This window comes from Plasmodium yoelii (genome assembly GCF_900002385.2).
Source record: "Plasmodium yoelii strain 17X genome assembly, chromosome: 13".
Taxonomy (NCBI): domain Eukaryota; phylum Apicomplexa; class Aconoidasida; order Haemosporida; family Plasmodiidae; genus Plasmodium; species Plasmodium yoelii.
Window position 1 is genome coordinate 2,554,215 of NC_036185.2, and position 25,898 is coordinate 2,580,112.

The 25,898-nt window shown below is 22.4% G+C and overlaps 2 protein-coding genes across 2 annotated transcripts; one reads left to right on the top strand and one right to left on the bottom strand.

Annotated features, from left to right (window-relative positions):
* Positions 1–269: 269 nt before the first annotated feature.
* Positions 270–21,662, bottom strand: PY17X_1362500 (conserved Plasmodium protein, unknown function; the record flags this gene model as incomplete). The annotated part of the gene is made up of 1 exon (XM_022957298.1): positions 270–21,662. The coding sequence occupies one exon, from the start codon at positions 21,660–21,662 to the stop codon at positions 270–272; it is 21,393 nt and encodes a 7,130-aa protein (XP_022813738.1).
* Positions 21,663–23,869: 2,207 nt separating this feature from the next.
* PY17X_1362600 (uncharacterized protein) lies at positions 23,870–25,729 on the top strand (the record flags this gene model as incomplete). The annotated part of the gene is made up of 1 exon (XM_721006.1): positions 23,870–25,729. One exon carries the CDS (start codon positions 23,870–23,872, stop codon positions 25,727–25,729), a length of 1,860 nt encoding a protein of 619 aa, XP_726099.1.
* Between the last annotated feature and the right edge of the window lie 169 nt (positions 25,730–25,898).

The following is a 25,898-nucleotide window of genomic DNA, read 5'->3' on the forward strand; positions in this document are numbered from 1 at the left end:
AAATTAATTTGTTTTGACAAAAAAAAAAATACATAAAAAAAGAGAAAAGGGAATGCTGTTATTTAAATTAAAACATATATATATTTCATAACATTCTCAAATAAAATAAATTTTAAGGATTTATTACACAAATAAATAAATGGGTAAAATTATCGAACAAAAAAAATATGGGGCATAATGTATATACATATTATGTGTATATAATTGCGATAAACTAAAAAATAACAAAAAATTATATAAATACAAAAAAAATACAAATATATATTTGTCTAATGTCTCGGGTTTAAATAGTAAGGTGACTTGTGTTTAATAAAAGAAAGAAGAAGGGAAAAAGCGTGAAGAGCTACTTCCTTAGATTCACATTTTACTAATTTTGAAATATATAAATATTTTTGTTTTTTTCTTTTTTTAAGTTGATTTTTTTGGGGCTTTTTATGTTCTATTTTATGTTTTTCCTGGTTATGCTGATAAATATCTTTGTTTTTTTTATTTTTATTTTTATTTTTTTCATTTTTATTTTTATTTTTTTCATTTTGAATGGCTTCTGTTTGCAATGTGAAAGTTATATCCCTTTTATTATCATTATCGTCTGAGGAACTTGTTTGCTTAAAATAATAATTATTTTTATTAGAACTAGATTTTTTTGCATTTTCATTATTATTTTGTTTATATTTTGTATATTTTTCTCCATTTTCCATATTATTATCACGTTCGTTAATTTCGGAATTTTCCTCGTATAGCATATGTTCCTTTTTAAATGCCTCCTCAAAATATTTTTCGTATTTATTTTTTTTAAAGGTCTTTTTAATTTTACAACTAATATCATTTTTTTTGTTAAGGTCATAGTTAATAATTTTATTTCTATCATATGGACTGTTTTCTTTATATGCAGATTTATATAATATTCTTATATAATAGGATGGGGTGAAATCCAAAAGTTGTCTATAATGTTTTGGAGTAAACAAATTTTGTAAAAAGGCCCATTTACTATTTTCATCGTTTTTTTTACTATGATCATTATTCGATTCTTTTATTTTTTTTTGGTTGTCTCCTTTATTTTCTTCATAATTTTTATATTCGTTAGATTCAACGCAATCGCCATTTTGTTCAGCTTGTTTTTCCTTACAATTTTCAGGGTTTATAAATGTGCATTTTTTCATTTCTCCATTATCTAATTGAATTAACAAAATATCTACTTTGATAATCCAATTAATATATATTGACCACAACAATTTATCCTTTTCGCAATATCCAATTTCTCTATTATTGACCCATAAGAAGTTTTTAATTGTATTAGAGTTATTATTTTTTATTTTGTATAAAAGTATAATAGCTATAACATTTTTTTTTAATAAATCTTTTTTTTTTTTTTTTTTTTCATTTATGATATAACTTGAAAATGATAATGGATATTCATAATTAACAAATTTTGCATATTCTTTTATGACACTCATTTTTGGTGGTCTGACAATAGATTTCATTGGTAATGTTTGTATTTGATTTAATGTGCCAATAAATAAAAATGTAAAAAATGAAAGAATTCCATTAAAAAAACCAAAAAATAAACTACTAAAAGAACTAAATATTGCAAATAGTAATAATTTAAAATTTGTGATAGATATTTTTAATTTCCCTTTTTTTTCATTCTTTCTAAATCCTCTATTTCTTTTTTTTAATGCTATATATGGTTTATAAATGATATTAAAAAAACTAATTGTTAAAATGTGTAAAAAAGATTGACAACCATAATATACCCCTTCTCCTATATTTGATGGTTGATCTAATATTTCATTTTGAAATAAATTACTATTAGTTATTATACTAAAATTATCAGCATTTCTTGAAAATCTTTCAAAACAAGTATTCCAACTGGCACAAAATCGACTTACACCTTCTAATATACCTGCTAATATACTTTTTCCAAAACTTCCTATTATATTTAATAAAAGTATGCAAAATAATAATGGGAAAGAACATGAATCAACACTTTTTTTTAAATCGTTAATAAATTGTTGATAACCCTTTTTCCAATGCTTATAAATACTTAATGGATTTCCTATAAAATCGATTGCACCTAAAACATTAAATCTTTGATTCATTCCATTATTTATATAATCGTTCATAATTTCGTTAAGCATTAAAGCATATAAAGACCCGCACATATTTTTTTTTATTTCTTTTTCAAAATATAAATGTGCATCACTAATATTTGGTATATTCATAATTAACAAAGTTAATGCATTCATTATATTGGAATCCATTATTTCACTTTTTTTTTCATAACTTAAACTTTTGTTCTTTATATTTATTATTAATTTTATTTCATTTATTTCTAATTTTGATATAAATATATTTTCAAAATTTGTTAAATCATTCTTCATGTTAATATTCTGGATTATTTTTAAAATATTTTTTCTATTATTTAAAACTGCTTTGTAATTTTTCATATATGTCTGTAAATAATTTACCTTTTCTTCGTTTAGTAGTATGGTTTGGTCAAAGTTATCGATTTTATTTTCGACTTCTTTGTTCTTTTGAGGATTTTCAAATAGTTCAAATTTGCCTTCATCATTTTGTTGAATACCCTTTTCAATATCGTTCTCCACATCCACAATTGAATTTTTATATTCCGAATTTAGACCACTTTCATGAATTTTATCATTTTTATTATAACTATTATTATCATAACCATTATTGTTATTCCTTTCATCACTTTGTCTATCTATATTGTTGGTTATTTTCCTATTTTGATCTTCACATATAATCGAATAAATGTTATCATTTCCCAAAATTGAATCCCTTTTTTTGTCATCACACACCGATTTGGTTAACATATCATTTGAGTTTGCCTTATATTTAAATTCTGTACCATCTACAATGGTATGTGTTTTTTCTAATTCTTTGCATTGGGTAGCCATGGTTAAATGTGTTCGAATATCTATTATATTATCGTTCGTATTATAATGAAGTAAATTTTTTCCATCATATGTTTTATCGTGTATATTTTTATATACATCCTTAAATTTAATGTTAGCTAGTTTTTCATATAAATGATAATCCTTTGATATGAAATTCTTGATCAACTCTTCCAATGGACCAATATTTTTTTTGTATTCTAAACAATCAAAATTTGTATCTTGTATTTCTATATTTTTTTCGACATTAAGAGAATTATAATCATTTAAATCATAGTCTAATATTTTTAAAAGTTCATCAAATATTTTTAGCATTTCAATAATAAAATAAGAATCAATATTTATACTCATAGGTGATAATTTTACTTTTATTTCTGATAGTTCAAGAAAATTTTTCATATTTCCTTTTCTTTTTTTAATAATTGTAATACTAAGTATAGAATTATATTCAATGTAAAAAAACGATGGTATATAAATCTTATAAGAATTGTATAAAGGGCTATTTTTATTAGTACTAACTAATAGACGACTTTCGTCAAAATATAAATTATCATCATCTTTATGTTTGTTGGGTTTGTTCTCTTTATCATAATATAAGTTATTTAATATGTTATAAGAATAGCTTTTTGAAAAATTTTGATTACTATTGTTCGTATAGTAAATATGTGATTTGTTTAGTTTACTATTGTATTTTTCATTTTCATATATTGTTTTTTTATTATCGTCATTATTTTTCTTAAGTTTATCAATAATACTTATACTAGTGTTATACTCTAAATTTATATCTTGTTCATTTTTATTTTCTTTATTTTTTTCCGATTTGTGTAAATCTGGTATTGGTAACATAACATTTTTGTAATCGCTATTTTTTGTGTGGTTATCTATTTGCAACCATCCAACATTTATATGTAATAAATCATTTTCACTTATTTGTTTATAAACTATTAAAATATATTCCATAGATAAATATAGTATTTCCTCTAAATTATGATTACTAATGCTTAATCCTAATCCTTTAAATATAAAATGTGCAAAGACATTCAAATTTAATGTTATATGTTGTGATTTATCTAATGTTTTATTAGCTTTGTTTGAATTTAAATATTTAATAGTATTACTAATATATGTATTTGTTTCTTTTTTATACAACTGATTTTTCCCATTTTTATGAAATAAATTAAGTAAATATCTAAGTTTCGAGTTCTCTTTTTTTTTATTTTTTAAATTCGACATATTTTTATATTCCATTGAAGGAAATTTATTCAATTTTATATTCTTTCCTTTTAGATATATATTATTTATTTTATTTCTAATAAATTTATATGATTTTATTAAATTATGATTATAATTGTTATTAAATGGTATGCTACTAAAATTTAAAAGGTTATTTATTAAGTCATTATAATTCTCAAAATATAAAATTGTTTTTCCATTATAAGTCTTTTTAGTACAAGATACATATATAAATGTGTCTCCTAATTTTAGATTTAATAATGTGATATTATTTGAGCTTTCTAGGTCAACTATATCCATATTCCCATCATTTAATTTTTCAATCTGTTTTGAAAATAGTTTTAATCTAAAAATTTGATCATTTATGATTTTAGCATTTTCATTAGACTTCACATAATTAGTAGAAAGAAAATTTAAATAATTTATTTTATTTGTTAAGTGATTTTTCAATTTTTTTACATATTTTAAATTTGCATATTTATCATTTGAATATCCAGTTAGCTTATTAATTCCGTTGTCTGTTTTTTTCTTGGTTTTTTTTTTATTTTTTTTTTTCCCGCCTTTATTTTTGTTTTTTTTTGTACAAGATGCTAATATACTTATTTTCAATTTCGTTTCTTTATATGGATTGTAAAAAGAAAAATTAAGTGCATAATTTTTAAATATTTCATCGAACGTTTTTTGCTCCTTTTTCGGTATTTTGTGTAATATTTCTGAATGTTCGAAAATACCGATTTGTTTTAAATTTAAATCATATTTAGTTAAGTTTATTAAATAATATGGAACAACATCAATATCTTGAAAACGAATAAATTTGCATCCTTTAAAAGTTGTTACTTCCATTGAGCAACATGAATATTCATATGGTATATCCTTATATTTGATCAATTCGTTGTATATGTTTAAATAGTTATCATTTTTTTTATCATTATTTTTTAATAAATAATTAAGCATTTTTAGTTTCATTTCTTCTTTTTTAAAATTTTCATATGATATTACAGGATGACGAAAGTAAACTATGCCTACTCTTGTTAAATCAAGAGATTCTGACCAAAATAAAAATTTTAAATCATCAATTTTTTGCGATTTATTAACAGTTGTATTATTTTGTTTAAATGTGTTTCGGCGTGAAATTGTGCCTGCTTCACTATTTGTATCAGTACTAGAAAAAATATTTTTTGGTAAAAAATTGTTATTCATATTATTAAAAATGGTATTATCATGCTTATTTATGTCATTATATTTATTATTATTCCGAATAATATCATCATATTTTACAGAATTAATATTTTTTCCTATTTCATTATATTTTCCCATATCAATTAATGCACTTAATTTTTGTGGTAAATTTAATATATCATTATTTCCAATTTTTTTGTCAATTTTTTTATGTTGTGTATTTTTATTAGAATTAATACTACCATTTTTTTTTATTACATTTAATATATTTTTATTTTGCTTTTCTAATCTTTCTAAATATAATTCCTTTTGTAAAAAATCGTCTATTATATAATTAATGCCATTATCAAATATTCCACACATTTTTAGCATTGCTTTTTTTTTTGATTGTGGATGAAATTCTACGTGTTTCCCTGGTTCTATTGTATTATATTTAAAATAAGTATAATTTTTTATATATTCTTGAAAAATTAAATTTGTTTTTGTATTATTTATAATAACAATGTAAGGTAATATCTCCATTACGGTTGTTCTGAAAAAGGGCATAGGTGCAATAGACATATAAATACTATATTTTAATTGTGGAATGTTTTTACTTCTATTATTACATTCTAATCGAGTTATTGACAAGTCTGTTAGTTTGAAACTTTCTGACTCTAATGGTTTATTAATATTACTTCGGTAAAAAAAACAATGTTGCTTTTTGTTTTTTTTGACGTCAATAAAAATATTTGCTTTATCGTATTCTGTTTGTTTTGGTATATTATTTTGCCCACAATCATTTTCGAAATTTATTTCGTTATTTTTTTTTAATTCCTGATTTTTTGTGCTATCTTGCACATCGAGGACTTGTTCATTGATTGCAGAGTCGTTAACTTGTGTAATTTCATTAGATATACGATTATTGCTATTGTTTATATTCTTATTTTCTGAAATGATTGCGTTATTACTATTGCTATTATTTTTATTACAATCTCTGCAATTGTCAATATTACGATCAATATCAGTAATGTGGGTTATTATGTTCCTATTGGTTTTATCAAGGCTATTTCTTGTTTTTTTCAATAGTTTTTTTTTAATAATGTTCCTTTTTAGTGGGTAATTCATCAAATTTTCCACTTCTTTTAAGGTTTCAAGTGGTATAACTACTTTGTTTCGGTACGAGGAAAATTCACATGATAATAGTTTTCTGACGTATGGTTCAATAACAATTTCATTATTATTACTTAAACTTTTTATTTTAATAGGATAGTTTAATCTATTTATGACACAAGCCGAAACAAAAAATGTGCATGACAATATACATGTCCCATGATGTATTTTTTTCAAAGATATATCTTGATATCTATTTTTTGTCGTTTCATAAAAATCATTGAAAATTGCCCATATAGTTAGCTTATTTTGATATTCGTCATATTTTGATTTTTTATTATGATCCACATATTTATCCAAAATATTTTTGTCATCTATTAATGAATCAATGGTTGTCTGTATATTATCTGGATTTATTCCAATTGATGTTTTGGATGGACTTAAAACATTCGTTTTTGTTAGCATAGTGTTTTTGTGCTCATTTTGTTCGATAGCACATTTCTGGGAATTAATATCAGTACTAAGAACATTATTATTAATAGTAGTATTTATGCATTTTAAATTATTATTTTTTCTCAGCTCATTTTTATTTTCGATAGTGGATTCTTCACAATCAAGGGTAAAAAACGAATCGATATCATGTGTTATTGATTTTTCCAAAATGATTTTTTCTCGACCCTTTTTATTAGGATAATTAATTGAAATGGGGTTTGAGTAATATCCGTCAAAAGATATATTAGCAGTATTAGGAATAAATGGAAGTCTTATACTTTGTCCTGGATCAATTTTAATTTCATAAATATCTTTATCGATTTCATTTTTTATATTTACAATAAAATTATTTTTTTGCAATAATGAATTTCTTTGTGCATTTTCTTCATTTATATTTTTATATATATAAACATTTTTTTTATTCGTATTTTTTTTAATAAATAATTTTTTATCATTCGTTATATTAGTCGCACTACTTTTAGGATGCATTTCGTCTTCATAATTTACATGGTCTGATTTATTGTTTTCATTCCATAGATTTTCATTAAATTTGGCAATAGAAACAGCAAGTTGTTTTTTTTCTTCACTTTCTTTTTCTTTCTGCGTTTCATCATTATGTTTTTCATCCATTTTTTCCCCTGCGTTTAACGTGTTTATATCATTCAAAATACTGTTAAACGAAGATTTATTGTTGTTATTATCGTGTGTATCAATTTGATTCTCTAGATTATCAAATGTATTATTTAATTGAATTTTGTTTATTTCATGATCATCATTATCAAATTTTCCATGTTTTTTATCATATGTGGGTGTATTTTCATCATTACTTAAAGCAGTGTTTATAGGATGATCAATATTGTGATTTTTATTTATACTTTCTAATGAAAAAGATTTGTCAATAGTGGTTGAACTTTGGTATTCAATTGATTTGTCTGTCGAATAATAACTTGAAAATGAATTCAACGTTTTTTTAACTTCCTTTTTAAGTTTACTATGATATATTTCATATTTAAAATGCATAGTTTTTGGTAATCCATTGTTAATCATTAAAGAATGGTCAATATTAATTTGATAAAAGTTATGAGCATCTTTTTTATTTAATACATAATTTGGATTATATACACTAATGATAGTTGCAGTAAAATATAATTCTTTTAAATTAAAATAATTTAAATTATAATTTTCAATAGAATTAACATTATTTTTATCGTTAATATTAATGGAATTTTGATTTACTCCAGTATGAACACTTTTTTTGATACAATTGTGATTATTATTATTATTATCATTTTTATTGATGCTACTTTGTGTTAACATTTTATTTTCATATAATAGATGATTTTTTAGTCTAATTAAATTTGGTTTAAATAATTTTAATACATTAGGCAAAAATGGGGATTGGTAATTTAGAATATTATCAAGTGTATTTTTTGTACATATATAATCAGCATTATATTCTTCGTCTAAAAAAGCATACAAATTCGTATTATGTATTTTTTCATTTTTTATTGATAACCATATGAATGCATTTTCAGCTACTAGCCAATATAATGGTACAGGAATTAATTTATCAGTATTATTGGATATTTCGATTATGTCTAGTCCATTTTTATTTTCATCATGTTTTTTAAAATATTCATTTAATAATACTTGCTCCTCATAACTATCTTTATCATAATCACACAAAGAACTGTCATAATTGCAGCTATTACTTGTTTGTGTATCAAAAGAAAATATAGAATTGGGCAATGAAGATAAAGTAATATTCGATAAATTTGTAATTGATAAAGATTCAGCCGATAGTTTTTGTTTGTGTGCATCCACTAAATTAGGTGATCGTTTTAGAAAATTGAAAAAGGGATCATTTATAGACATAATATTTCTATTTAAAATCGTATGTTTTCTACGAAATTCTTGACTTTTATTATTGGAATTTATTTGTTGATATTTATTTATTTTTTTATTTTTTATTTTTTTCATTATATTTTTAATATATATTTCTTTAATTTTTTGTTTAACCAATTTTTTCTTAAGTTCATTTTTTATCCTTTTTTTTTCTTTGTTCCTTTTTTTTGTTTTTTGATTTTTATATTTTAAAGGGGCCAATGAACTGAATTTTATGTCCCCAGATATGTAGTGTTCTATAGCAGACAATTTCATTAATGGGAATATACTTTTAATATATTTTCTTCCACACATATAAGTCTTATTTTTAATAAAATTATTATTATCTTCATTTTTATTTGCACAAGATTTGTTATTATTCATATATAAATAGGTGTCATTATGGTAATTTTCGTTTACTTGTTTAGTATTTTTTTTTCGACCTTCTTGTGTAGTATCATTTTGGTTAACTGAATTTATTGGGCTTATTTTTTTATTCATATAATTATCATTGTTTATATTATTTTGTATATATTTTTCAATTTTTTTGTCAATTTTAAGTGTGTAAGTAGGTGGTGGCGAAGGAATGTTATTGTACTTATGAAAATATTCTTTAAAAATTCCATTTTGATTAGTATTTCCTGGAACTGATTTATAGATATAAATCGGAAAATCTGTATTATTTTTAATAGCTAATATTGAAGATAAAAAAAAATCACATTCATTTTTTTCTTCATGACTAATTTTATTACTTGTTCTAAAAAATATATATAAATTATTGCGAGGTTGGGGTATATTAAATGGTTTCCATGTATATTCTTTATTCGTGGTATTTTTTTTTGGTGTATAATAATTACTTGGATATATAGTATGGTATTTACCTTTTAACGATAAATTCTTTTCGACTTCTAAATATTCTTCATTATATAATTCTTGTTCAACTTGTTTATTAATATTTGCTGGTAATACTCTTTCGGGTATTACTAATCTTATAACATCTTCATTTACATTTTCAGTATTTAATATATTAGATGGTATATCATATATATAATTAAGTAGCCTAAATCTAATGAGGAAAAACTTCACTTTACCATTTTCATATGTAGGTAAATCAAGAGATTCATTATTTCCTAAAATTTTCCATTGATATTTTAAGGATTTATTTGTATTTTTATTAAAAGAGTCAGTAAAATTTTTATGATTATTCTTGAAATGTTTGCTATTTGTCACATTTTCAGATTGTTCATAAATTTCACTATATAATGTATTTTGTCTGATTTGATGATTTTCTTTTTTATTATTGTAGCTTTTAGACAATTTTTTCTTTTTATTTTCATCATATATTATTGTACTTTCACGGTGATGCCATTTATTTTCCTTTTCTCCCTTTTCTTTCTTTTTGCCATTTTTTCCATTTATCTCCTTCAATTTTCTATTGTCATCACATTTCATTTTGTCAATATTCGTATTATTGTTAAAAACTGTTGAGGAATCATTCGATTGCTTAATTTTTGATAATGTATTTATAGTGTTTAAAAGGACGGTGTGTCTATTTAAATAGTTTTGATGATTCAAAATGTTATCTGGATTATTGTTTTCAATGTTCATACTAGTATAATCATCGCTTGGTAAATAATCTTGTTCATCTATTGTACATATAGCTATAGGTTGTCCCAACAAATTATTTATTTTACAAATGTGATTCATTTCTGATATTTTTTTTTTTTTGATGTAATTAAATAATTTAATATATAATAAATTCTCTGGTTTTCCGCGTGACTTATCTAAATTAAATACATTTTCATATTTTTCTAAATAATCCCCTGGATATTGACATGAATATTGGTAATTTCTTAATAATTTTTCTAATATAAAATCACCAAAAATATATGTATCTAGGGATTTATTTACACTATTTAAAACATCGAATTTATTATATCTAAAAAGTATATTTTGATTTGTAATAATAAATGCATCTTTATATTGGTCATCATTCATTTCTTCATAAAAATTTCGTAAAATAGTTGATGTATGTGCATCGTCTATTTCACTTATATTTTTTTTCTCTGTTGTGTTGTCATCATATTCTGGTTGTTGTAATAAATTTCCGTGAATATAAGGATTCTTTGATGAAATGTTATCATTTTTTTCGGATTTTCCTGTCTGTGTTATTTTTTTATTATTTTTTCGATAATATGAATCACTCATATGTTTACCCAATAATAATCGTGTTCTTTGTGTTATTATAGAAAAAATTACACTACAACATAATGATAAAATATTATCTAAGAAGTTAAGATTCATATTAATATTTATCCATGAAAAATAATAATATAAATGAATTGGAGAAATTAAATCTTTTTTAATTGCTATAATTTCTGTACACATCGGTTCAATAAAAGTTTGATAAGAGTTTTCTTTTTTGTTAAAGTGTTCACAATATACTAAAAATTCAATTTTACACTCTATATTATTATTTATTTTGTTATCATTATTTTGTTTTACATCTTTAAGTGTGCAGTTATTTTTTAAAAATATATTATTGCCATTCTCATATTTATTATTTCTTCCATTTAAAGGGCCAAAATGTGTTCTTTCGTATACATGCATATCTTCATCATTCTTTTTTCTAAAAATAATTTTTTTAAATAGTTTTTTTACTTCAAAATTAAAATTTTCTATGTTTTTTAAAAATTTGCTCTTATTGAATATGCCCATTCTTTCCCCATTTCCATCATTATTACCTAAGTATTTATCTTTTTCCTTTTCAGAATATTCATCTCCATTTTTGCTTAAGTGTATTTCATCATATATATTTTTATTCACCTTATTAGCTGATTCGCATTGAAGTTTACTAGAAAATGTTACATTATTATGATTATTTTCAAAGCTGGTTTTATATAACTTGTCTAATGACTTACTATTGTTTTCAGATTCATTACATGTGTTAAAATTATATAATGTATGAGTGACATCTTTATTCTTAGACAATATGGAATGAGGATTATTATCACATTTAATTGCACTATTATTGAAATGTATATTTTTTTTATTAATATTGTTTGGATGGTTATCACGGAAATAATATGGATAAACTAAATATTCTTCCTTATTATATACATCACCTTGGGTAATCGCATTTTCTGCTATAAAATCTGGCGTATTGCTTTTGAAAATCATGTATTTATTTTTATCATTATTATTATCATTGCACTTATCGGTGCACTTATTTGCAATATCCACTTCATTAACCTTATTTATGCATACGGTGTCATTATTATAAAATAGTTCATTACCAGTTGGCTTATAATTAAGGCAATGTTTTAAATCGGAATAATTTAGATCGGGGTCATATAAATTAGTGTCATTTAAATTTTTATCACATTCATTTAAGGAGGAAAAATTGGCATTAAAATATTCTATAACAAAATTTAGAGAACACCTATTATACGCTGTATTAGAATCCCATATTTGAAAAGTTATTACATCAAATCCTATTTGGCAATTTATTTTTGTGTTTTCTATAAAATTCATTATAAGAATGTTAAATGTATTTTCATCTAAAATATTGTAAGCATCTTTTGCGTCTTCTCGTTTATTTTCATTATGATTATCATTATAGTTTTCATTTTTGTTGTCAACATTTTTTTCCATAGTATGATTTATAAATGGTTCACAATTTTCCTTATGGGACACAGATGCATTTCTTTGGTAAGCATTTACATCTTTACCATAATTTTGTTCCCCATTAAAACTTAAGGCTTTTTCAATTATTTCAAATTTTGAATTTTCATAGATGCCCCTTTCTTCTTGTGATGTAGCTTTATTTAAACCGAAACTAGTAAATGATTTGTTCAAATTATCATTTTCATATAATTTATTTTTTTTTTGTAAAATATTTTTATTTGAAAATAATTGAATATCACATAAAGAATGATCACTTACATTAATATGTATAGGGACGTCACTAATATCAGAGTAAAAAATATCATTCATCATATATTCCGATAAGCTGTCATCATAATTGGTATGTTGTGAATTAATTCTGAAGAAAATTTCGTCTTCATTTTCAATATCTTTATTAGAACATATTTTTGTAAAATAGTTGTAAAAATCAATGACAATAGTATATAGCTGATGTAATAAAGTCAACATATGTGAATCGACATTTAAAACAATGGGTTCAAAAGAAAATTTCATATCGATTCCTTCAACCTGATTATTGTAAAAAAAATTAGTTTTTTTTTGAAAATTTAAACTTGTTATTTTATTAATTCCTAAACACCGCATTAACAGTATTTCTAAACTCGGAATTTTTATCTCTAAATTAAAATTTGCTCTGCATGGTTGTAAAATTATATTATTATACGGAATATTATTCCAATCAATATAAGCTTTTAAGAATGGATTTTTTGTCACGGGTTTTGAAATTGCACTAGTAATTTGAGAAAAGAGTATATTGATATTTACTATACATGGAAGTAAAGGTGACATCAAATTACCCCACTCATTTAGTTTATTTTTATAAAAATCATTTACATTTATATCATTATTTAAATTAGAATATTTTAAAATTTCATTTGTATTATATTTCAATTTAATTTGTTCGTCATTTTCCTTATTCAATGTTTTTAAACTACTAAAATGCTGGGGGTTAACACATGTATTATAAGTTGTTAAGTTAGTTATATTTTTTCTGTTATTATTTTCATCTTTTATTATTCGATTATTATTTATTTCGTTTTCCTTGATTTTTTTTTCATTTTCATTATACAATAAAAAAAATATAACAGATTTAAAACACCCTTTTGTTGCTAAAACATATGGATTTTCTATATTCACGTTTTTACAGGATTTTATTTTTTGATATAATTTATTTTTCGTCTTCTGTTGTGTTTTTTCACTATCATTTTCATCATGATTCATGTTTTTTTTTGAACTATTCATATTTAATATCAGTCCATTGTTACTAATTGTGCTTTTTTTGTAACTTTTTGAATATGTTTTTCGCTTATCCTTGATTTCTGAGTCCTTTCTTTTATTATTACTTTTTTTTTTTGGTTTCTTATTTTTCATATAAGAATAATATGCATTGGGGGTATTATTTTCCAATAAATAAATTTTTTTTCTTTGGGGTATTCTAATAGGTTCTAAGGATATCCAAATTTCAGAATAATTAATATCTATGTCTATATGAACATATGGATAATCGTTTGCTTTACACAATTCTTTAGTATATGCAGTATAATCTAAGTTGGTTAAATGAAAACAGTTGTTGCAATTTTGTTCACTACTAAAATCATCAAAAGTTACGGATCGATCAGTGTTGTTAGACAATTGATTTGAATAATTGGGGATTCTAATAAATTCATCATTTTTAATCATCTTATTAGTAATTCTATCTCTTAAGTCATATTTTTGTAGGCTTTTTGAATTTATAATTTTATTTTCAACGTCTTCATTTGTTTCTATTTTTTGATCTTTCACTATCTCCCATGTATCTACGGATTTTATATTATCATCATATAATACTGCGTATATGTGTTTTTTCGAATTTATTTTGTTAAAGGTATAATTAAAAAAATAATTTTCATGAAATAATATATCTTTTATTGTATGATTTATATTTTCAGTATTATCGATGAATATAACACCGTTTTTATTATTACTATTATTTTTTAAATTGTTATTATTGGTTAAAATGCAAAAATCATTTTGTTTGATATCCAAATCTGTGTATTGTAAAATATCCTCGATATCATTTTCATATGCATTATATAGATATTCACAATTTATACTATTTTGAAATTTTAAGTTATAATAGTTTATTAAACTACATATTAATATTTTATAATCTTTACATGGTAAGGAAATATAATTATTTTCTTTATTGTATATTATATCATAATTTATTTTTTGTAATCTTTGTAAGCTTTCTAAATGTTTAATTTCACTATTATTTAGCCTATTAATTATTTCATCATCTATTGTATGCAATTTTTGTAGCATGTCGTTTATATTTATTATCCATGTCATGCATTCATCTATAACTTCCCAAAAAATCATTATTTTATTTCTATTTAATATGAATTTGAATGTATGATTATTTTTAAAAAGCGATCCAAAATATAATAAGACTAAATGAGTTTTCCTTAAATCAGGCAATTCAATATTACTTATAGAATAATCTAAAAATATATCCTCTGTTTCGATAGTATCATCACATTTCTGTTGATGCAAATCGTGTAAAATATTGTCAGAAGTTATATTTTTATTTATACCTCTATTTTTATCGATATGTTTTGTTTTATTATTGTTTTTTTTTTTCTTCTTGTCTATTTTTTTCTGTCCAAAATTTGATGCATTTTTTTCAATGGATTTTGTATTGCCATGATATATAGAACTCATACTTAATAATGTAATATTCGTTTCATCTCTTATTTCCATGTTATTCATAGAATATAAAACATAAATAGAATTGTCTTTTTCAACTCTTGCAATAAAACATAGTTCTGAAAATATAAATGTATACATTGGAACAGCATGTTGCATATTATTAAACATATTCTTTTGTAAGCAATCATTTAGTGTAATAAAATTATGACTATTTATAAAATTATTTTTATTCCATTCATTATTATTAATCATATTTATATCATGTTTTCCTATAACATTATCAAAATTGTATATATCTTTTTTGTCTAATTTCGATTTGCTTGAATTATTAATATTTTGATGCATTAATGTGCTTTTATTTTCTAAATAATTATATTTTTCGTTTAATTGATAACTGTTGCTACCTTTCAAAATAGTTGATTTATCTTGAACTTTTAAAGGGGTTTTCCTTTTCCATAATCTTACAACTATTTTCTTAATTAAAAATGAAAAACTGCAAGTTATTATAAAATTATTATTAAATATTTTTTTTTTAATATTTTCGATGTCTATTAACATTTTTTGCACATCATTTTTTTCGTTATCATCTAATGATTCATCACTATCATAATTTTCTAATAAGTCATCCCAAGAGTCATCATCAGATGATATATAATTTGGATATATTATTTTTTCTTCTTTTTTCCATTCATTCTTTCTTCGTTTTTTTTTTTTAATTATTTTTGTATTCATATTTTTGATCATATCTATGCTATGAATTTCGGGTATTTTGATAAGTTCGTTTTTTTTGTTATATTTTATTTTACTTTGGTCATAGAATTCATTACGAAGAATATTTTTTGTTGATGGAAATTCATTGAAATAGTTGCTATTTTTGTTACTAAATATAACACTGTCAGAATAATTGCTATGTTTTAAATAGTATTCATCTTTTTCCTGTAACAAGAACCCCTTTTTATATAATTCAGAATCAATATTTAAATGTGGTGATATGTTTTTTTGTTGGTTTTCTTTTAACACATTAATACTATTGGGGTATTCTTTTGTATTCCTATAACCATTTTCTTCTTTCTCATTATTACATGATTTATATTTCGAAAAAACACTTGGTTCATCAATATATATTAAACCTTCATTGTGGAGTTTAGATACTGACAATTCTTTAGTTGTTCTAATGTTGGTATCACTCAAATATCTAACATATGTTCCTTTTTTCATGGGATCATTCTGGCAATTTGTTTTTTTCTTATCTCTTTTATTTATTTTTTTTTTCTTTCTTTCTGAATTTTTTTTTTCCAATTTTGATTTTGTCACATTACTATCTAATGTATCACCTTTTTCGTTTTGTGATTTATTTTTAAATTTTTTTATTTGTTCACTCTTAGTGCTACAAAGAGCATTTAGTCTTGGTGTTTTTTTTTTGGAATACATTTTTTTTTTTAAAAGTTTATTATTGTCATTATTAATTGGAAAATATTTATTATAATATTTAATGTTCAGTTTAGATAATGACTCTATTTTTTTTTTTAAGAATAATATTTTTTTTTTTTTGTATGACAACTCTTGTGTATTATAATGTTCATATATATTAGATAAAATTAAGAAAAAAAATTCTATATCATAATCACAAATATTTATATTCAAGTCATCTTCATTTAATTTAACTATAAACATGGGATATAGTGGATTGAATTTTATATGGCATAAGTGAATTATGCAAGATGTTTTTTCACTCATTGACAAAACATAATTAGAGCTATTATTATTAATGTTGCAGTTATTTTTTGTTTTATTGTCTAGTTTAATGTTTCTATAATTTTTAGTTTTTTTGTGAGTGTCAAATCTGTGTATACTATCACCATAAATTTTATTGTCGTAACTATTGTCGCCCGTATGAATATAACTGTCTATATTGTATGAGCTATTAATAGTTTTCGATATTACTTTATGATTTTTATATAGAATGGAATCCTCGACAATTAATTCATTTTCGTCAAGTTCGTCACTAGTACAATTTTTAAAAAATTTCAATTTATATTTTTTATTTTTACAGCTATTATTATGCATATCATAAGATGCTATCTTTTTACTATTGATTACTTTATCTCTTTCACCTTCTGAAAGTAAAGAAACTTTTTCATTGTGTGATTCAGGACAACTTAATGATCTTGTGCTTCTATTCTTTCGATTTTTTACGAGGTTATATTCACTGAGTGAGCTATTGTCAAATGAATCGGTTTTATCTGCTTTGAGATTAAATATTTCGGATTCATTTCTACTGTTCATATTATTATTGTGATTATCTTCTGGATATAAATTATCATAGACATGACTAAAATTGTTTATTTTTGACTGTATAGTATTCCTAGTTTCGTTATATGATGCATCTTCCTTATTATTACCACCACTGTTTGAATGATTTAATTTGAAATCGAAATTTAATAAGGAATTATTATTTTTTGATAATAAAACATTATTTTTGGAATTAAATATTTTGTAATACAATTTTATAAAATGATTATCCAAATAAGTATTATAATATTTTGCAGAATTATCCCAATTCAAAACCCTTTTTAATTGTATACCATCAAATTGAACAAAGAATGAATCATAGATGCTCCCTTTTCCTAATTTCTCATCATATTTTGGTAATCTTTGTGTTAATTGACTGACAATCTTCAATGGATTAAGATCTAAACTATATCCTTGAATTTCAGAATTTTTTCCAGATTTTGTAATAACAAAGGATAATACTTTTTCTAATTGGACATCTAGAAACACATTAGTATGTTTTGTATAATTATCTAATATATTATTACAATATTTTGCCCCCAATTCTAAAAAGTATTCTTTTTTTTTAAAAGAAAATAAGTTTTTTTTTTTTGACAATACTTCTTTCTCATCTAAAAAATGAAAATAATCATCAACAAAAGATTTAATAATTTCTGCATTTACGTTAAATATTGAATAAGCGCAATTGTGCAAAAAAAAACGATGGTCTGGTTTTTCTAATATTGTATATGATTGATTATCGTATCTTAAGTATATAGATGGATTTGATAATATTATGTCATCTAATTCAGAATAATAAACATTGTTTTCTCTTTTTGGAAAGAAAAAAAAATTGTCTTCTACTAAAAATTTTAATTTTTTCCTCAAATTACCAAAATATTGAACATCAGGTTGATTTATTGTTTTTATATTATTATCAGTTTTTTTTCTTTTTAATATATTGTATTTCTTTAAAAATGCAAAATTTTTCATATCAAAAAGAAATGTTTTGCGATATTCATCATAAGTATTTTTTTTTTCGGAATTTGTTAATATATATAATACATTTACTTCCGGTTTTATATATTTGTTATTTAAGTTATTAGTTATAAGAAGTATAGTTAATGGATATAATTCTATATCTATAGAATTTTTTAACTCATGGGTATTTGATATTTGATTGTGATAATGTATACAATTCATTAATATGGCATATGTTTTAACAAAGTTAACTGTTCTAGTATTAACAATCTTGGATGTTTCTATTGTCAATAAAAATGTACTATTAATTATACATATATCTAAACATATGTCTATAGTAAAAACTTTTTCTCTAAAAGAATTTTTTATCTTATTATAAGCTTTTTGATTCTTCATTAAATTTTTCAAAAAATTTATACTTTCATTAGCTACTTTTTTGATTTCTTTATTATGATCATCCTTCTTAATAACATTATTTATCTCATTAAATTTTTCGTTTATATACTGACCACGAGTTTCATTCTCGTTACCATTTTCACATATTTTATCAGCTTCCATCTCATTTATTGGGTCTTCTTTTTTTAGTTCTACTTCCGTTTTTAATGCTTGCAACTTACAAAAGGCCTTGTTTCTTAACAAATTAATTATGTTAATAGAATGTGTGCTTTCAAATTCTTCACAATATTTTTCTGCTTCAAGCTTTTCCTCCTTTGAAGAATGGGTATCTAGTAATTTTAATACCCAATTATTTATATATGAAATTTCTTCTTCATTGGTTGCTTCAGTTTTTTCAAACTGAGATAATATTCCAGTTTTCCAAGTAGAATATGTAATAAAATTATAATTCAACCATTTTACAATATTAGACATTTGATTATCTGAAAAAATTATTTTTATATTTTTTAATGTAAAAAAAACACTTAACCTAGGTAGGCATTCATCATATTCATTTGCACTTCTTTTTTGAATACCCCAACTAGAAAAACACCGTGAAAATGGTAAATGTCCATGATCTGTAGGAATTAAACTTAAATATATTTCAGCGTGTCCATCAAAAGAATCTGGGTTAATAATGTATTCATGTTTTATATTTTTTATTAATCGCAAAAATAAGTAAAAAGCATTTAGCTTTGATTTATTTATTTTATATGCTTTTTCGTGTAATAAATAAATTGAATTAATTTTTTCCTTTTTTTTTTTTCTTATTTTTTCTTTTATTTCATTTTTTTTTATGTACTTATTAAATTTTCCTTGTTTTATAATTTTCTCTTTTTCCTTTTTCTTATTTTCCAATTTCATATTTCTTTCAAAGTTATTTATCATACTATTATGTCTGCGGTAATAAGAAGGTGATCCTTTGAATTTTATTTTATTATTATTTTTTGTTCGTATGTTATTTTCTGGGTCACTAAAAAAATTTAAATAAATATTATCTCCGTTATTATAAAAACAAGAATTGTGAATATTGTAACGAAAAGTTTTTAAATTATCAACAGTATCATAATATTCATTACTACAAGGACCATATTTATTTTGTATTTTTTTTATTATTCCTTTTTTATATTTATTTAGACGTTGTTTTTCATTATTATCAAATTCAATATCATTTGTGTCTTCTTTAGCAGTGTAATAACCATCACTTCCTCCACATTCATGTGCATTACTTAATTTATCATTTTTACCATCATTACTATATTTTTTCAAATTATTTTTTATATAATTTTTACTATCAGAAGATTTGATCGAAAAGAACGATAAAGTTTTATGTATGTAACTGAATTCTGGGTTATCTGAAATAGTTTGTAATTCCTTAAATTTTAAATGGTCATTGAAATCATTGTTACTTTGCATATAAACATTGTTTTCCTTTTCAATTGAATCACATTTTAATTTTTTTCTTGTTGTCTTCTTATTTACATCTTCGTTATTCATATATTTATTCCTTTTGCGATCGATTTTTCTTTTCACCAATTCTTCCCTTTTATCCTTAAGTTTAACATGTTCAAGGGAGTCAGCAAAATTTATAATACATGCAGTCCAACTTATATTGTTATCAATACTCAAATTATCTATTTGTGGGAAATTTTTATTTTGACTCTTTGAAAAAATACTAAAGTTATAAAAACTGCTAATAGGCAATGTGTACTTTGAATTTTGTTTATTATCTTCATTATTTTCAGAATTATTTATGTTATTTACTATATCACCATTTTGTTTATTTTGTGTGTTATTATTGTTATGAGGTAATTCAAATATTGCATCATTCCCTTTAGGAAATAATGTATTTGCTTTCGATATATTATTAATATTTAATTCATTTCTAGAATTTTTATAATAATTATGTTTTATAATATTTATAACATTTTGGAAATCATTCAAATTTTCTTGATTACTTTTTATATTTTTTTTTTTTTTGTTATACAGCTTTTTATTTAATTTTTTCCTTTTTCTTTCTTTTTTGGAACCGATGTTAGATTTATGTGGTGTGTCAACTGTATTAAAATTATTAAATAATAGATTATTCCATTGTGTATAATGTTTTTTGTTCATAATTTTTTTCATATCTAAACTATCCATATATACTCCCAGTTTTTTAACTGTTATCATATTTATCATTGTATTATTAACTAATTCATTTTTTTTTGTGTAATATCCATCTCTTTTAAATGGTAAACCTTCTTTGGGTAAACTTAAAAATAATTCTTCAATATTTATTCCGAATGCAAAGCAATTAGATGGATTAGTTGTAAAATCTTCTATTCTAATTTGAATATTTTTAATAGATATATTTATATTATTTACAAGTGACAAAAGCATTTGCCATATAACCCCTCCTTCTATAGAACAAACTATGGCTCTATATTCCGAGGACAACAATGCATTTTTTTTATTTTCTATATATTTTTCTTTATATAACTTGTCATCTAAGTATTTAGATGGGATGGTTGATAAAACTATAACGACGTCTTCAATATACACATTTATGGGATTTTTCATAAAATAAAAAAGCGGTAAATTAATTTTAAAATATCCAATGCACCCGAAATTCAATCTACATGGTATATCAATTAAATCTATAACAGACTGCTTGAGGTGAATATTTGTTAATTCCAATTTTCCTGTTAATAAATCACTTAGCCCATATTGTTCATCATTTAGGCCATAAATAAAATTCCCCAATATTTTATTTAGGGTGTCTGAAAGAAATTTTTGAAACATTTTTACAAACCTGTTTTCTTATTATCATTTGGAATGGGAAACAATTTGAAACATTTCGAATTTTTATAAATATATTATTTTTCATCAAGGAAAATTAATACATTTTTTTTAAGCCATATACATATATATATATGATTATTAACACGTGCATATATTTATGTGGTTATATATTGATTTGAAAAAATCTGTTAACAATTTTCAAAAAAGAAAAAACTGGTAGCACTACATGAAAAATATGTTATTCTCCATTATTTTATTATGATTCAATGTATATAAATATACTATATAAATAAAAATTACAAGTTGCATACGCTCACAAATTTGTTTATTAATATTTTTTTATTTATTTAGTTGCATACATCCTTCTCAAAGGGAAAAATTATACATTTTATAACTTTAAATTGTAAATTCATTTTTATATTAATGTATGATGATATTTTTGTTGTATATTTTTAAACCTTTGAAATTAAAAATTAAAAATATTTATGTTATTATTTTTTTTAGTGGGAAGCGGACAAAAAAAAAATAATATAATATAATAAAAATATGAAGAAAACTGTTAATTGTAAAAAATTGTGAATCTGTCTTAATATAATTGCTTTCAATGCTAAACTATAAAAAAATTGTATACATGTATTTTTTAGTTAATAAAAATTCACCTTACAATTTTTTTAATCTCTATCCTTGCACACAATCTTTTGAAAGTATATAATTTTTTAACTGTGCATATGATAAAACAACTATGTTTGAATGTCGAAAAAAAAATATACTGTCATTTTAATATTTACATATGTTTTTTTAGATGATTTTGAATGTCTATTATGTTAATAAAAAAAAATAATATTTAGCTAATTGCCGTATAAAAAAAAAATTGAAAACAAAAAAATAGCTAACTGCATATAAAGTATGCCAATAAAAAATTGAATAGTAATCAAAAACAATTAAATTTATAAGAATAATTAATGGAATAAGTGAAATAATAATTATGTTAAATATTCATTATTATTATAATTTTCTATTTTTTTGTGTGATCCATATTAAATTTTTATTTATGTGCAAATGCTTTCACGCTTGTCCTTTAATTATTTTATGTTTTTTTTGAAATAGCATAATCATGGAAAGGAAATCAACGTAAATTACGAAATATACATTTTTTAATCAAAATAAAACAATAATAATAATATGAAGGTAGTTGGAAAAGCAAAAAGAAAAATATAAAACGAGTTTATGATTATTTTAATAAGATGAGGGCAAATCCGAATATATGAAAAGGGGATATAATGAAAAAACGTAATAGACATTTTTTTATTAAACTAAAATGACATAATAAATATCTTAATATTTGACTATGTGTATATATTGGGGTGTAATAAAATTACAGTATATTTTATTATAGATACTGTCTTAGAATTTGTTGAGTAAGCTTAATGAAATATAATCATATATATTCTATTGCATATCAAAAATATTATAATTTTGTAAACACGTATGACTTTATCTATACCTAGTTCTTTCTATAATATACTTAAATAAGTGATATGAATTTTGTTTATTATATGACATTTATTAAAAAGGGTCGACCCCCCAATTTGGGAATATCATAAATTTTTTTTTCTCATATTAATATTTATATTCATTAATACCATTCCATGACAAATAATTATTATAATATTCCCTATTTACAATTGTTCCTTTATAATAAATTAACATTTCGTCATAATCTTAAACTGATATTTTTTTTATATATAGGCTGCGAATATTATATATAATATTTATTAGGTATTATTTACGGTACACTATTTTTTAAATATATTTCATTCTCAATAAATGATTTTTGTTCACCTATGTTTTTTTTTTTCTTTTATTTGGTATTATTTTATTTTTTTTAAATTATTAATTTTTAAATTTCAAATATTTTAAAAATCTCTTTACAATGTGATAAAATGAATTATTAAATGTTTTACAATAAAAAAAAAAAAAAAAAACGAAGCGTATTTTAGCATTTCCAGATGATTCATTATATAACATATGTTATATATTTGTAAGCATTTGATGTAATTCCAATTTGGTTTGCATATACATATAAGCGATATATGTATTATACATGTGATTACATGTATGGATAAGGGAAAATAATATGTATGGGGATGAATGTGATTTTTGTACCCTGTAACAAAAAAACAATAATAATAAAATAAATCGATAAAATGAAAATTAGTGATGTTATAAATGACTATAAATCACTTGAAAGTAATAAACTGAAAAATAGTGATATAAGTAGCAAAAAAATTAACAATGATAGTATATTAGAAGAATTCGAAATAAAAAATAAGATAAGGAAAGTATGTCTAGGTATTCCAACAAAGGATTTGGAAGTAAAAAATATTTTAAGATTGTTAAAAGAGCCTATTTGTTTATTTGCGGAAGATAATTATGATAAAAGAAACAGATTAAAACATATTTTAGTTACCAGATATGATAAATTGATAATAAAAAACAAAGGGGAAAATATAGAAGAAGTCGAAGAATTTAAAAACATTTTAAAAAAATATTATATTGATTTTAGTAAAATATATGATACAACTTCACCTGAATATCAAAAAGTAAATGAACTTGAAGATGAATTGAGAAATAAAGGAATAAAAAAAGATGATGCTACTACAAAAAGCGGTATATCTGATAATATATTAAAAGAGAAATTTTACACTGAAAGTACAGAAGAATTAAAATTATCTCGTATAGATATAACATTAAAAACATTACCTAGAATATATTTATATAAAGAAATGATAAATAATTTTCAAAATAAATATTCACGAGAACAATATGAAAATTATATTAGTTCATATAATGAACATATAAAATCAGAATTAGATTTATATATTTCACAATTAGGAGATAGCAGACCATTAACTATGGGGAAATTTTCTCCAGATAATAGTGTATTTGCAGTAAGTAGTTACAATACATATATAAATATATTTAATTTTAAAAATGATAATTATAATCTTGTTAAAACGCTTAAAAATGGTCATGTTGATAAAATAAATTGTGTTGAATGGAATTATCCAAATAATTATTCATATTACACTACAACTAATTATACTGATATAAATAAAAATGACTTGTTATTGGCTTCTTGCTCATCTGATAAAACATTCTGTATATGGAAGCCATTTTTACACGAAACAAATGATGGTAATAATTCTTCTGAAAATTATTCTAATCTATCCAATAAAAGTGATACCAATGATAACAACGATGGAAAGAAAGGGGGAAAAAAAAAAATAGAAAAAAATGAAAAAAAAAATAATAGCCAGGAAGATGCGAACGAAAATGATGAAAATGGCAGCGAAGACATAAATGACAATAATAACAATGTGGATAATAAAGAGCCTTTATTATGTAAAATTAAGGCGCATGATGACAGAATAAATAAAATATGTTTTCATCCTTTAAATAAGTTTGTATTAACATGTTCAGAAGATGAAACAATAAAATTTTTTGATATCGAAACACAAAATGAATTGTTTTATCAAGAAGGACATAATTCTAATGTATATTCAGTTACATTTAACCCATACGGAAATTTATATTTATCAGGGGATTCAAAAGGTGGTTTAATGTTATGGGATATTAGAACAGGAAGAAATATCGAAAGAAAACATATGATTCATAATAATTGTATAATGAATATAAGTTTTAATCCATTTATGCCAAATATGTTTTGTACATGTTCTTCTGATAATACTATCAAAATATTTGATTTAAGAAAATTCCAAGTTTCCTGTAATATATTAGCACATAATAAAATTGTTACTGATGCGATTTTTGAACCAACATATGGCAGATATATAGTATCAAGTTCATTTGATACTTATATAAAAATATGGGATACTGTAAACTTTTATTGTACGAAAATTTTATGCAATAATGATAATAAAGTCAGAAATGTGGATATATCTCCTGATGGAAACTTGATTTCTTGCACATCTTTTGATAGGACATGGAAATTGTACAAAATCGAAGAATTCGAAAAGGAGAATATTATGTCTCATTTTTTTTAAAAAGCAAACAAATTATTATGTTTTAACGTCAATACGAAGGTATACATAAGAGGGTATATAAATGTGTGTAAATTTGAGTTCGAACATTTGTATTAACTCTATTTTTCACTTTTTTAGTCATGTTTTTTTTCCTTTTTTTTCGTTTTAACATGTGCTATATATTTTCTCA